Below are 15,376 nucleotides of genomic sequence, written 5' to 3'. Positions count from 1 at the left end.
TAGCTGCACTATTTTAGAGAGTTGTAATATCAACTGTGGCATGTGACAAAAGTTGTGGTAAGCACAGAAAATGATTAAGCATTTCATTTTGAAATCCTATGTCTACTTTAGAGTATGAATGATATTTCAAAATCTCAGTTCATTAAGCAGCAGTGACATTAGCTCCTCCTGTGTAATGTTTACAAATAAATTATGTCTAAAACCCAGTAAAGCAGGGCTAGGGTTTTCTCAATTGTTATCTCTTTTAAAAAAATAAAATATCATTAGTTTCTTCATCATAAAGAGTGTAAAAGTAAATTTTATGCTGGCGCTAATAACTTTTGCAAGGCTCATCTAGAACAATCATTACAGTACTACTCACGCAAAACAATAATTATAGGCAGAGTCATTTTCTAGTATTTAGAGCAACACTGAGAACGAAGAGATTTAGGCCATGTCTGCATTACCACTTATGTCAGCAAAACTTATGTTGCTCAGGGGTATGAAAAAAAAACACTCCCCTGAGAGACATAAGTTTCACTGGCATAAGCGGTAGTGTGCACAGCACTATGACGACGGGAGAACTTCTCCTGCCGACATAGCTACTGCCACTCATTGGAGGTAGTTTAATTATGCTGTCGGCACAAAGTGGCTACACAAGAGATCTTACAGCGGCGCAGATGCATCAGGATAGCTGTGCCGCTGTAAGATCTCTAGTGTAGACATAGCCTAAGGTTCTATTTCTAGCTTTACCAGAGACTCACTACATGACCTTGGGCACAAGTCACATTTTCTCTATTTTCCCATCTTAAGAGAGACATTCTTGGATGAAAAGCACTACACAAATACTGATAAGATTCAAGTAACGTTCTGATGGTAACATATGAAGTTAAACAGTTAACTAAGGCTGCTCTTACAACACTTACTCCCCTCACTCCAAATGTAGTCTTATGTTAAGGCTAACAATCTTCAAATATTAACTGGACTTGAAATAACAGGGATTTCTCTTTCTGATCTTTTAAACAGATCTCAAGCCCCCCCAAGTCTTGGCTTCACTAAGAAAAATATCCATTGCTGATAACCACTGTGAGTAACTGATACAGCTGAGTGAGTGATGTGCATAACTTAATTAAAAGTGTAGACAATGACAAACTGCTTTCAACACTACAGCAAAGGAGAACAGGTTTTAACTAGTTTCTGAAAGCAAACTTGATGCAATTTATCACTATCTACACTTAAGCTACGTTGCACACCAGTTCAGTGCACCCATTCCTGACCCTCCACCAATGCATGGTTTTCCCGCTGTAGACCAGGACAAAGACCTACCCAACTTAAAGTGAGAGAAGTTTCCTCACTGGTTTTGCCACTTCACCTGCCATAGGAAGAACCATTAAGGCACCATCCAAACCGACCAACCAACTGTTCTAGAGCAAACAGGACTCTGCTACAAATGACCATATCAGACAACATTGGGCTTGATATATGCGTTTTGCATTCATCTCCCCGTGAAAGTAGAATTAAAGCAAAGCATAGCAACAACCAAGATTAGAAGTCACAAGTCTGCACTACAGTTGACAATGCTAAAAGCAGACTGGGAGATGTACTGAATTCATCACTGCCCAAGAGGCAAAATTAGCAACTTTAGAATTTTACTGCTCAGATAATTAGTCTAAGTATTTAGGTTAAGGCTCCCTTCCCTGGGGCTGACCTGCTCCGCAGGTCTCCTGTCAGGCTGGGGAAGACAAGGCCACATGGAACCTAGCCCACTGAGCTTTGCATCAGCCTTCAGGCTTTGCTCCTAACAGAGCCTATCCGGATCAGTGACCCAGCTTCACACCAACCCCTCTTCATGCACCCTGGGGAATGCGACCCTGAGGCACAGCCCCTAGATATGAACTAGAGCGTGCTCAGGGCGTTGTGCTGTTCGAGGTACTTATGAGAGGCCTTTAAGATTGGCTCGCCACTCAGGCCCTTTCTCCTTCCCCACAGCCGGGTCCCAGTCACCCAGCGCCGTAGGGAAACAAGGGACACAGCCAGGCCTGTCCCGAGCAGTGGGAAGTGGCCCCTTCTCCCCCCGCCGTTGTCCCGCACAAGGATACACTTCCGAGGGGAGGACTCTCTCCAGTTCTGGCCGCAGCTGAATCCGGGTCCTCCCCCGCCCCCCGGCGGCCTTCCGGGGGGGTTGCTTCCCCGATCTCCCCCACCCCGGCTCCTGCCCCAGCGGCCCCCGCCGCGGTAAGGCCTGCCTCGGAAGCGGAACCGATCCAGCGCGTTGTGGCTGCGTTCCCAGAACGAGAGCCTGGGGCCAGAGTCGGAGTGGGAGCCCGGAGGCATCCGCGACGAAGGCAGCGGCGGCGGGTGAGAGCGGAACGACTCCTTGGGCCTGTAGCCGCCGTGGCTGTGCAGGTGGCCGAGCTCCGGGGGCGGCTGGTGCCGCGAGCGGGGGAAGCGGCGCGAGGAGGAGGAGGAGAGGGAGGCGCCGCCGCGGAGGCTGGGAGGCGGCCTGCGCCTCGAGTAGGGCCTGGTGCTGATGAGGCCGCTGGCGGGCTCGGAGCCGTTATTGTCATCGTCGCTGATCTCGCCGTCCTCCAGCTCCCCCTCCTCCTTCGGGGACAGGCCGCGAGGCTCCAGCGGCGCCGCCTCGGCAGGAGCTGTGGCCGCCGCCATGGGCCCGGTCCAGGCGCTCAGGAGAAGCGGGGAGCGGTTCGCAGCGGCACAAGCGCTTTCGATTCCGGAGTAGCCCAGCCCCAAAAGTTCCCCACCACGTCTGTCTTCAGGATCCCCCCTCCAGCTTCTATTCTCGCGAGAATTCCCCTCTCATCCCCCCCTCTGGAGGGGAAGGAAGCCATGGTAGATGGCGTCATAGAGAGGGGCTGCGCGCTGTATCATGGGAGTTGTAGTTCTGACTGGCAGACGGGGAGCGTCCGTTATAGAGGAGAGGAGAGAGCCGGGAGCGAGGCGAGCCTGGCCGTCCTGCAATGGGGCGGGGGTGGATAACGGCCTCCAAGGGCAGTGGCGTTTCCCGCCATGTTGGTGAAGGAACGGGACGGAGTCGCTGGGACGCCGCCATCTTAATAAAGGGAAAGAGCGAGCCTCCCCAGCGCGCCGCCTGTTAGGGGACATGCCGACCAGCTGCGCGGCGGCGGGGTGCGCCGCCGTTTACAACAAGAGCGTCAACGTCAGCTTCCACCGGTACCGCCCGGGCGGGGGGAGTGTTAGGCCGGGCTCTCTGGGCGGCTCTCCGCCCCCGTGGCTGGGGAAGCCGGGTTTGTGTTCTTGCCTCCGGCTCTCTAACCAGCGGTCCTTCCCGTTAGAGCGGGCTGTAACACGGCGCCGCCGCTGCTGCGCGCTCGCCCCGCGCGGGGCGGCCCCCCGGGCTACGCGGGCTGTGTGCTTCGGTTGATGAACTCCCCATACCAGTCGCCCGTGTAGACACGGGTCAGCCCCTTCCGGGCCGTCGGTGTGGTGCTGGTGTAGTTTAGCCTGCGCTTTGCGGAGTTCTGAGTCCGTCAGATGATCCCTTCAAAGAAGTGAAGCTCTCAAAAGCTTGACCAGGTTTTCTTTTTCCTGCTGCTTTTTCTCACTGAAATTCAGATCTGCCCCATAACAAGAATGAAAGTTGAGCATATGAGAAAGGAAGAAAGTATTAGTCAGTCCTGTCTAAAGCTGCTATTTATTTCTTTTGACATCTTCTAAAGTCGAATTAACAGCTGGGAGAAAGAATGTCTTTGGTAAAAAGAAAAGGAGTACTTGTGGCACCTTAGAGACTAACCAATTTATTTGAGCATGAGCTTTCGTGAGCTACAGCTCACTTCATCATGAAGTGAGCTGTAGCTCACGAAAGCTCATGCTCAAATAAATTGGTTAGTCTCTAAGGTGCCACAAGTACTCCTTTTCTTTTTGCGAATACAGACTAACAGGGCTGTTCCTCTGAAACCTGTCTTTGGTAAAGAACCAAAAACCTCACCTCTTCAGATAAGGGCTGAACTCTAGTATGCACCTCTGAGACTCCCAAGCAGCCCTTTAGCCACACTAGGGAAGGTCAGATATTATTCCTGGTATTTTTGTGCTAAAATACATATTTAAACATTTGACAATTAAACCTTTTAGACTTTATTTATACATTGAAGCAAAAAAAGGGGGGGACAAACCCCATTTTAAAAACTCCTTTATCAGTCATATTTAAATCTTAGTTCAGTCACTTGTGTCTTTTGGACTTAGTATTTGGAAGCTAACTTCTATGCACAGACCCGTCAAGTCACACTAAGACATGTGGAAAACATTGTCGTTTTGTATTCCTTGTAAAGATGAATTGCAATGGGTTTCTTTAAATTAAGTTTAGTGCTTTGTTACTTTATTATTTTATATTTATATTACACTAGCACTCCGAATTCCCAAAGTTATTTTGGTTTGTGTTTTTTTTCCCCTGAAGGTTTTTTTTTTTTTTCACCCTTTATTGTTTATTTGCGATCATAGTAAAAAAAGACTTGATAAATTTCAAGGCCAGAAGGGACTGATGGTGAGGTAATGAGCCATCCCTTAACTAGAGCCTCATTAAGCCATATGCAGTGGTGAGTCATTCCTGTGCTCAGCTCAGCCGTTCCACAAGCCAGGAGCTGGTCTGGTGACTCTCAGGGCATATACCAGCCTCACAGGAGACACAGTAGCATGGTCAGCCCAACATAAATTTATGGCTTGGAACACCACTACCTGATAGTGATGACCGACTTTACAGACTTCAGGCTGCTCGAGCCCTGCCCATGTTTCACCTTAGCTCCTAGCTGTACTCGTGGCTTGTCCCAACCCTTCTTTTGACTCCGGCTCTGGTTTCTGGCCCAGCTGTTGCTGCACCAACTTACTTCCACTGTACCAACTGGGCTGCACCCTCTACATCTTGTTTCTGACTTCTTGTATAACACAGGCCATAGAACTGCCCCAAAATAATTCTTGTATAAATAATACTAGTGATATATTATCTCATTATTTCTATTGTCTTTTCTCTTAGATTTCCCTTGGATCCCAAGAGAAGAAAGGAATGGATACGTCTTGTAAAACGCAATAATTTTGTGCCAGGCAAACACACTTTTCTTTGCTCAAAGCATTTTGAATCCTCCTGTTTTGACCTAACTGGACAAACTAGACGACTTAGAATGGATGCTGTTCCTACAATTTTTGATTTCCCTGCTCATCTAAAACTCAGGGTAGGTTATTGGAATGTATGTCACTCTCTGAAGTCTTCTGCATTTTTTCAGTTTCAAAAAAAATTCACACACATGACCATCCCATACAAAATTTTACATAAATTTAAAGAAAATAAACTCAAACAAAAAGTTAATTCAACAGTTTGCCTTATTTTACAGTCATAACACTGTAGCATGTCATCCACACCAATCAGCTATTTTTTAAATGGAAAAACGTGATTATAAAATCACTAGTGTTGGTAGGGAAATAGGAGTATGAATAGTATCTGAAATTACTTTTTTAATCTTTTATTTTTTTAATGGAGATTGTGTCCCTTTTATAAACACAGACAACTATAAATGCATCGCTGCCTAAAACTCATCCCAGAGATGCCCTCATTTTTGTCATTTAACATTGCTATGTGGTACAACATGTTCCCAAATTACTAGAATAGAAATATTTAAACTTTTGAAGAAATGTGATTCCAGAGAAGTTTCTTCCATTGGCAATTCAGCATGTTCGCTAGTATGCCCCAGTTCTTTTCTTTTCTTCCTTCCTTCGGCATCACTTGCTTTACTATTGTTACCAGGCAAGCAGTTTTGTAACTCTCACTTGCAACTTATACTAGCACAGACCATGGTGGATGGATTTAAATCATCTATACTAATCATGATTTAAATCAGCAAGCAGGAAACCTTGATTTAAATAAGCAATTTTAATCTGTTTTGTATTTGTGCTTTTTAAGTACTTTTCTAAAGGAAGGCGTATTCTCATTGGTTGGGGACGATTAGAACGTTGATTTGCAACTAAATATAGCCTTTATATTAAATTTGGTGGTGCTTTTTTTTGCTAACTAGATGGATACACTATACATATATGCATTGTTTAAGATAGTTTAACCTACATTTATTTGGATTCTGAAGTTTTACTTATTATGTTAGAAAATTGTGAATGATGCATTTCTGATTTACTAGACGATGAATATTTTTACTTGTAATTTGTCAAGTTGTATTTGGATGGAAATTCAAATCTAATTAAATGTGCAAAAACAGCATTATAAGGGCTCCTTTATTATTAAATAAAACTACCTTAAAAGTGCTGGATACATAAGACAAAAAGTGTATCAAGAAGTTTATGAAAATATTTTGTATTTAAAATTGACTTATTAATCAACTGAAGTGTAATATGTAGATTGTTTCTGGTCACTGTGTCTAGCGGATCTCTTTCTCTCCCAGTCAGAGGCGCTGACTTATTTTTCTCAGTGGGTGCTCCACTCCTGCCCCTGCTCCGCCTTTCCCTGAGGCCCTGCCCTTGCTCTGCCACTTCCTGCCCCCGACACCCTCCTCCCGCGCTGAACAGGTGCTGAGCACCTCTTTTTTTTTTTTTTTTTTCCTGTGGGTGTTTGAGCCCTGGAGTGCCTATGGCAGGGGTGGGCAAACTTTTTGGCGTGAGGGCCACACTGGGGTGTGAAACTGTATGGAGGGCCAGGTAGGGAAGGCTGTGCCCAAGACAGCCTGGCTCCCACCCCCTTTCACTTCCCACCCCCCTCAGAATCCCCCACCCATCTAACCCCTCCTTGTCCCCTGACCTTCCCCCTCCCAGGACCCCTGCCCCTAATTGTCCCCTGGGACTCCACCTCCTATCTAACCCCCACAGTCCCCGTCCCCTGACTGCCCACCCCAGAACCTCTGCCCCGCCAACCTCCCCCTGTTCCCTGTCCCCCAACTGCCCCATCCCGGGACCCCCTGCCCCTAACCGTGCCCCCCCCGGGACCCCATCTCCTATCCAACTGCTCCCTGACTGCCCCCCAGGATCCCCTACCCCTTATCCAACCCCCCAGCCCCCTTACCATGCCGCTCAGAGTAGCATGTCTGGGAGCCGTGCCGGAGCCCGACACGCAGCTGCAGTGCCCTTCATGAGTGCACAGCCCCGCCGCCCAGAGTGCTGCCCCCTGCTCAGAGTGCTGAGGGGGTACAGCAGGGGAAGGGCCAGGGGATAGCCTCTTGGGCCAGGGGCTCAGGGGCTGAGAAGGACAGTCCCGCGGGCCGGATGTGGCCCGCGGGCCGTAGTTTGCCCACCTCTGGCCTATGGAGTTAGCACCTATGCTCCTAGTATTTATATATAGACTGGAAAACAAGCTTTCCTGCTTTTTTCAACTCCCAGTCAGTGTCTCAACTTTGAGTGCACAAGAAATTGAACTGAACTACTTAAATAAACTGAATTGAAGAAAATATTCTCTCTGCACCTGTAAAAGAGGCTACTTCTATAAGAAGTTGTTTTAACACTTCAACAACCGGTGGTTTCAGGTGCTTAGCCAGTGACTTCCACCATTTGAGTGGTGTGACTTTATTTAAAACTTCAGCAGCAAACATGGATTGCTAAATATAATTTTTTTGTTTAAATTATTTTAATAGATTAAAGTACATGTAGGGCTTTAAAATAGGTTGTCAATTTCAAATGAATTTTAAATAAATAAACCCTGTGTTTAATTTAAAACATTAATTAATTTGTTTTATCCACCTTGGCACTGACATTCTACAACTATTGCTTCTTGCCCATGGTGTTTGAAAGCCATGAACATCTGCTGTTTCTTAGTAGTTTAAAGATGGCACTAGATGCTGTGGTCATGGCTGAGGGAATATAGAAGCAGAGGCTGAAATGACAATAAGTGATTGGGATTACAGTTGATCTGCACTCAGTATCTGAGCTGTTTGCATTAATGAAAACAGATGATGAGATGGTCTGTTCAAATTACTTATCGCTGTGTTATTCAGCAAAGAAACAGTTTATTCATCAGTAATTGGGTTTTAGAATGAGCTGCTACTCTGCAAATTAACTAACACTAGCATCAGTTTTGAAAACAAAATGTGATCTCATGCATTCGATGACAGAAAGGTGATGAAGTACAGGAGCAATTGAAAAGTTTTTTATTGTATTATACAGTATTTTATTTTGGTGGTGGTATTTTTTTTCCCTCTGAGAGAAATTGATTGAGAAATTCAAACATAAAAAGGGGAAATTAACATGAACATCTCTAATCTCTGTTTCATAATAGCTATTACAGTTCAATTTTATGACTTAAATTTGAAGCTGCACAGTAAGAGAGCTTCTCTGAGCTAGCTGCATTTGGCTGTGTGCCTTTGAAAGAGAACTGGTTGCTGCTGAAGCATATAAAAGTAAAGGACGTTTTTCTGTTTTGCAAGATCCCTCTTGTTTTTGACACTGAAGAAATTCTCAATGAAGTGCAAATGGAATGGTTTAAACTACAAGAAAGCACAGGTCTTAAGGTACTGAAGCCAGGAGCTGTTCTGTGTTCTGCTCCCTGGATGTTGCCTACAAATTCAAATTCATGCAAAGAACACCATTTCAGCAGCACATGTTCGTGGAAATATTTTTCATATTAAGGGATGACAACAAATCTGCATACATCTGCAGCCAACAGCTACTATGCAGAAAAGTCTCTTTAAACTGTCCCAAAAATCTGCTTTATTTTACTAATGAGCAAAGATTGGTTTAAAAAAATCAGTGTTGATTAATAAAATTAACATATAATAGGAGGAATTCTAATGGAGGCCTGTTCACACTTCTAAAAATACGTGAAGTGTGAAAAATATTGCTTCTCTCATAGTCCTGGCAATATTTTTTTCTATCAAGGTTTAGGCATTCCTGATACAGTAATTATTACAGCTGATCTTCAGGTTCATGAGCAAAATGCCTTAGCATGGATGAAATTGGACACCTGGCTCAAAATTAATAAGAATACTGTGTGTTTTAAATGTACCTAGTTACTGCAGACTTAGTATGGTTCTGTTCTGAAAAATGAAATTGTAAGAAATGGCACCTGTTTGTCAATTACTGTGAATAAAAATAGGGACCATTGTGCAGTTACAATTGGCTTGTTTTGTTCTCTTGTTTGTTTATAAATCCTAGTCATAGCTGCTTGACATCATCAGATAAAACTTAAAATCTAGCCAAATGAGGCTTACTTTATTTTTCAGAAATCAAAACTTTATTGTATGATTTATTTATGCATTACTAGTTACTCTTGCTTACTGTTTTTTCACAGTCTAAATTTATTTAAAGGTTTAATTGTAATCAGTTGTTTGTTCACACAGAAAAAAGCTACTATAAACTATTTTGGAACTGAGAAAATTGTATAACTTTTATATTCTTTTTTCTTAATTTTTCCATTCTATCCATTTCCAAAAGAACTATTCTTCCTATTTTCATCTTGCACATTGTGGATCTATGTAAATGATCAGGATCTGTCTTTCCCTAATATCATGCTTTATTAGATTAGAAGGACTAGGGAGTGGGATACCTTCTAACATTTATGGGGGGTTTATTACAAATGCAATAATACATATTTACACAATGTATAGGCTCCTTATATTTGAATTTCTAGAAATGTAGTAATTACAGGTTAAATTAATTTGAAGTTTGGCATTTTATAAACTTGCATAATGCCATGATAAATTTAGGTTTTATTTCCTTTCCTGTCATTTTATTTACAGACACCTATGTCAAGAAATCTTCTGAAGAAGAAAGATGCTTATATCCCAGAAGGGGTATCTAACTTCAAAACAAACATTAGCTGTAGACAAGTACTACTTGAACACAGTTATGCTTTCAGAAGCCCCATGGAAGCCAAGAAAAGGATAATTAAGTTAGAAAAGGAGATAGCAAGCTTGAGAAGAAGAATGAAGAACTGCATTCAGAAAGAACGTAGAGCCACACAAAGATGGATAGAAATGACTTGCCTCATCAAAAACTTGGAAACAAATAATATTTTGCCAGGAGTTACATTGGACCACATTTTACCAAGTGCCTTAAGAAACCTTCCCTTGGAAGATTTCAAAAATATTTTACAGGAACAGCAAGACCATCTATAACAGCTTTGCCGATTTTAAACCTAGACTTCAAAATTTAAATTTATACTGAATATAATGCCAAAAAATTTATCCAGCCTAATTAATGTGTTTTTCTAGGACATTCTTGTGGTGGTGAGGGATAACTTTGGTTCTTATGCCTGCTTAATTAATTGCAAATACCCGTCTATTACTTGTGAAGTTTTCATTAGTCTTTTGATTGTGATTGAAAACTTACTATCAGTTAATAAGAGTGCCTTATGCAAGAACTGTGAATTAACTATCTTTTCATTTTTTGAATAATTGAGGATTGTGTTTTGGTTGATTGGTCTAATTTGTAGAACATCTGAGTAATTGAAATGGACCAGTTTTTGATGGAACACATGCTCTATTCAGGTAAGTTTTACTTTAAGAATAATAATCACCACTTTATATTACTAACAATCAAACATAGAAATGTTTTACTAGTGAACACTGGCCCACAGTCCCTCATACCCCTGAGATTCACAGTTAAGTACCTCCAGCACCATCACTCGAGACCACAGAGGCCTCTGTGTGTGTCCAGGGTCCATAGTAAGTCATGGGGTAGAGGCCGGACATGCTGGGGAGAAGTGGCCTAGTAAGCCCAGAAAGGAGCAGCATTTACTTTGTTCTGGTTCATTGGAGGTTCCTGAAGAAGATGAGACTTTTCCACTGAGTTCTGTCTTTTCCCAGGAGCTGCCATTGCAGCTGCCCAGGGTGATGTCGGAGACCACAGCCATTGTAGTGTTACAGGACCTTAGCTTGGGTATCCTGTGGATACCTGTGGTCTGCCATTTTGGCAGCAGGACAGTGTAGAGAGCAATTTCCATGAGGGGTTGTTACAGAAATTTGCTATATATGCACATATACATATATATGTGCTGCACATATGCACATATACAAAAAGGTTAAGTTGTATGGAAACACAATTAAGCTAGCAATACAAACTGCAAGAGAGGCCACTTGTGAACTGACAGCAAATGCCAAAGTGGTGATGAAAGTATGGAAGTTGCATTTTTGACAAAGTGCTGAAGCAAGCATTTTAGACATGCCAGATGAACGGTGTCTTGGAAGGCAGAATGGATGTCAGCACTGAACCACCATTAGCAGAAGAATCAGAAAGAGCAGTGAAAAAGTTGAAAAATGGGAAAGCTTCAACGATAGACAGTATAACAGCTGAGACAATAAAAATCAGCGCAACAAGTGCTATCAAAGCATTAAGAAAATATACAAGAAGGTATGGGAGCAGGAGGAGCTACTGGATGACTGGGTAAAGACAATAGTATGTACCAATCCTGAAGAAAGGTGATGCTGTCAATCTGAATAATTATAGAGGTTATTGTCAGTATCATAGAAAATGAACGTAATTATCAACAGATTAAGACTGGCTTTTGAGGAAGTGAGACTTCAGGACAGGTTGAAGTTGCATTGATCAGATATTTATGCTCCAACAGTTTATTTGGGCATGGGAGACTGGAAGGATGAGAAGGGGGATTAAAGATAGTTGCTGTTTTCATCAATTTCACGAAGGCATTCCAGTTACTTTCCATAATGCTTTTCTCCAAAACATTAAAATCATATGGCTTCTTGATAAGATAATTGCAATTATAAAAGTTATGTACAAGGACTCCTGTAGTGTGACCTAAGAGTTGGTGGAAAGCTAAACTAAGCTGGTTGGGCAAATAGTAGCACATATTGATCTGGTTATTAATCTGGATAAAACTAAGTCCCTGACCACAACCTCCAGCTCCAGCTACCTCACTATTAACCTTTCCAGATGCCACATCAAGCAAGTGGCATCTGTCAAATATTTGGGCAGCCCCCTAGACTGTGCTGGAGGATGCTTGAAATATGTGGACATTTGTGTATCAGCAGTTGCTGCCATGTTCTGGGCCCTTCCGCAGCCTCTGTGGGAAGGCTATGACATCAGGCTTGTGAGGAAGCTATGGATCTAAATAGCCACAGTTAAAGCAACTCTCTTATACAGAAATGAATTGTGGGTGCTGAGGAAGCCTTAAGAACACCAGATTATGAGAATTGAAAAATGTCAGTCTTTGTCAGCTGCTCTATATGAAGTGGCAGGACAAGACCCAAAATGAGGATATTTGAAGCCAAACCCATCAGTCCCCTCCAGCAGCACTGGTTTGGTTTCAGTGGCTTTCTTGGTATGGAGGTATTATTAGAACGGAAGAGTAATGAATTTCAAAGTGCATGTACCAAGGAATTCCATTACATGGCCGGTGAGCACATGGGTATCAAAAACTTTGATGGTGCAACAAGATTACCAGTGATGGATATCAACTGAATATATAACTAGACCTCCTTAAGCATCTTGCCCAGAGATCGATCCAGTGGTGCTTGATTTGCAAGGAGGCCATGTCCCTTTGAAATTTGTCATGAAAACTAAATGTATAGCTTGTTATATTGGGATATTCACCATTTTCTCCTAAAGTGATTTTTTTTAATCATTCATAAGTTATCTTTAGATGAGAGTAAATGTAAATAAGTAATAAAGCTTCAAAAGAAATATTTCCTTTAAAAATGTACTTAATAATGAATTCTTGTACTTTTTTTCTTTTAGGTATTGTCCATCTCGGAGATGTTTCATACAAGTATATACTACAGGCATTTTGCTGTACCTTTTATTAAGGTAAGTGCTTTTCAAGTAAAAGATATAAAAAATAGTACTTCAGAAGTGGCTAAGCAGTATACCCTACCTGTACTCTTCAGCTTTTTTCAAATTTTAAGCTAGTTCAATATATAAATAAATTTATATCTTGCCTTTTATGAAGGAGGAACATGTTAGCTGGGGGGAAGGGAGGTGTGTTTGTTTTTCCCCCCGCTTTCCTTTTTTCACCAATTAGAAGATGGCAGCTGTCACATGAAGAAAAGGGAACTTAGTTATTCTCTTCAAAATATCCTATGCTAATGGTGCTTACCCTTTTTTCTTTTTTGGCACATAACTGCTTATACTGCTCAGAAGCAAAGTTTTGTTTTTAATCCTACTTGGTGAGTATCTCTCATTCTTTCCTTTGAACACTGAGTCACAAAAATAGTTGATTTTAAAAAGCCTGCCTCAACCTACTTCTTGAGGTAGGTTGGTACTCTTTAAAATAGTGGTACAAACTTATTAAAATCACAACTTCAAATGCTGATTACGTAAATCATGGCAAATTTAGTATTTTACAGATCTTAATTAGGACTCTCTATCAGTGGTGTGAACAGTGGAATAACGTCTCAATCTTGATAATGTTTGGGTGTCAAGTTCCAATAAAGACAAGACTTGTTTGTCAAATTAGATAATTTAATAGTAATAGATCTTCCACACACCAGAAACGGAGACAAATGTGAAGAGAAATAATGTATATGGCAGATTACCGTTAGATACATCTTAACTGGTGGTAATACCAAGGGCCCCAGTCATGGGCCAGGATCATGTTGTGCTAGGTATTTGTATAAACACGCACACAGACTGTTCATACCCCAATGAGTCTAAATCTAACTATAAGACAAGAGGCCAAAGGTGGATACAGACAGATAAAGGAGCTCAAGGAAACAGCAACTTAATATTGGTCGGCATGATAGGCTGTGGTCCTAACATGCCAGATGCTTAACTGTAAAGTTCTTTTGCAGTATTCCCTGGAGGTCAATCTCTTTGCATGAGCTTTTGAAGAAGGGACACAATACAATACACTTTTGTTCATATTTCCTTTTTAATATTTAGCCCTTTACCTTTTATTATAGGTCTGTACCTTCTCCTTTTCCAGTCACTTCTACCAAAGAAGGTTTTGGTCTTCACCTCAATTTATTGATGGGTTCTGGACCAGGTTATGTCATAACAAAAGCAATACTTGTTAGTCTGTTTTTCAAAAATGTCATGTAGACTTATAAACCAAATGTTTATTTTGTATTAGTTTTTGAACAGAGTATAGGTTTTATTTGAAATCCATCTTACTGCGTAATTAATCATTAAACACCGTGCTATGTAACAGGTAACCTTAAGTCTTGTATGATCATTTTGACAAAGTGCTTATGTTTTTTATAACTATTGTGCTAGTTTCAAATAAAAATGTCACTTTTCAACTGGTGTATGAAATTTTCTTCTGAGAAATGTAGTTACTGCTTGTCTTACACATCCTCATGTTTGCTGTATGAATATTTTTATGTGCTAAGCTGAATTGTATAAAATTCCAGCATTGATTGTATCAACTGAAGGAAAATTGTACATCTGTGCAACTGGCTACATTTGAAGTTGTCATAATATAAAGGGAAGGGTAAACACCTTTAAAATCCCTCCTGGCCAGAGGAAAAATCCTTTCACCTATAAAGGGTTAAGAAGCCAGGATAACCTCGCTGGCACCTGACCAAAATGACCAATGAGGAGACAAGATACTCTAAAAAGCTGGGGGGAGGGAGAAAACAAATCTGTCTGTCTGATGCTTTTGCCGGGGACAATACAGGAATGGAGTCTTAAAACTTAGTAATGACAGGTTTCAGAGGAACAGCCGTGTTAGTCTGTATTCGCAAAAAGAAAAGGAGTACTTGTGGCACCTTAGAGACTAACCAATTTATTTGAGCATGAGCTTTCGTGAGCCACAGCTCACTTCATCAGATGTTTACCGTGGAAACTGCAGCAGACTTTATATACACACAGAAATCATGAAACAATACCTCCTCCCACCCCACTGTCCTGCTGGTAATAGCTTATCTAAAGTGATCAACAGGTGGGCCATTTCCAGCACAAATCCAGGTTTTCTCACCCTCCACCCCCCCACACAAATTCACTCTCCTGCTGGTGCTAGCCCATCCAAAGTGACAACTCTTTACATAATCAAGTCGGGCTATTTCCTGCATAGATCAAGGTTTTCTCACATCCCCCCCACCCCCATACACACACAAACTCACTCTCCTGCTGGTAATAGCTCATCTAAACTGACCACTCTCCAGGTTTAAATCCAAGTTAAACCAGAACATCTGGGGGGGGGGGGTAGGAAAAAACAAGAGGAAACAGGCTACCTTGCATAATGACTTAGCCACTCCCAGTCTCTATTTAAGCCTAAATTAATAGTATCCAATTTGCAAATGAATTCCAATTCAGCAGTTTCTCGCTGGAGTCTGGATTTGAAGTTTTTTTGTTTTAAGATAGCGACCTTCATGTCTGTGATTGCGTGACCAGAGAGATTGAAGTGTTCTCCGACTGGTTTATGAATGTTATAATTCTTGACATCTGATTTGTGTCCATTTATTCTTTTACGTAGAGACTGTCCAGTTTGACCAATGTACATGGCAGAGGGGCATTGCTGGCACATGATGGCATATATCACATT

General features: G+C 42.0%; 2 protein-coding genes across 7 annotated transcripts in view; one reads left to right on the top strand and one right to left on the bottom strand.

Annotated features, from left to right (window-relative positions):
- Positions 1-2,751, bottom strand: part of ZFC3H1 (zinc finger C3H1-type containing) — a 58,866-nt gene extending 56,115 nt beyond the window's left edge. For all 6 annotated transcript variants that reach the window (XM_048835773.2, XM_048835775.2, XM_048835777.2 and 3 more), the window contains exon 1: positions 2,079-2,751. In XM_048835773.2, coding sequence (XP_048691730.2) covers positions 2,079-2,646 — 568 coding nt within the window. In that variant the 5' untranslated portion in view covers positions 2,647-2,751. The remainder of the gene's footprint in view (positions 1-2,078) is intronic.
- A 39-nt stretch (positions 2,752-2,790) lies between these two features.
- On the top strand, positions 2,791-14,132 carry THAP2 (THAP domain containing 2). The gene is made up of 5 exons (XM_048835780.2): positions 2,791-3,171; positions 4,985-5,180; positions 9,675-10,424; positions 12,631-12,699; positions 13,794-14,132. The coding sequence occupies exons 1-3, from the start codon at positions 3,101-3,103 to the stop codon at positions 10,050-10,052; spliced, it is 645 nt and encodes a 214-aa protein (XP_048691737.1). The 5' UTR covers positions 2,791-3,100; the 3' UTR covers positions 10,053-10,424; positions 12,631-12,699; positions 13,794-14,132.
- Positions 14,133-15,376: the final 1,244 nt, after the last annotated feature.

Source organism: Caretta caretta, chromosome 1, assembly GCF_965140235.1.
Source record: "Caretta caretta isolate rCarCar2 chromosome 1, rCarCar1.hap1, whole genome shotgun sequence".
Taxonomy (NCBI): Eukaryota; Metazoa; Chordata; order Testudines; family Cheloniidae; genus Caretta; species Caretta caretta.
This window is presented reverse-complemented; position numbering and strand designations above follow the sequence as displayed.

Coding starts and splice junctions, on each gene's coding strand:
- THAP2 (XM_048835780.2), top strand. CDS start 3,101: ATGCCGACCAGCTGCGCGGCGGCGGGGTGCGCCGCCGTTTACAACAAG. Junction 3,172..4,984: donor GTCAACGTCAGCTTCCACCG/GTACCGCCCGGG, acceptor CTTTTCTCTTAG/ATTTCCCTTGGATCCCAAGA. Junction 5,181..9,674: donor CTGCTCATCTAAAACTCAGG/GTAGGTTATTGG, acceptor TTTTATTTACAG/ACACCTATGTCAAGAAATCT.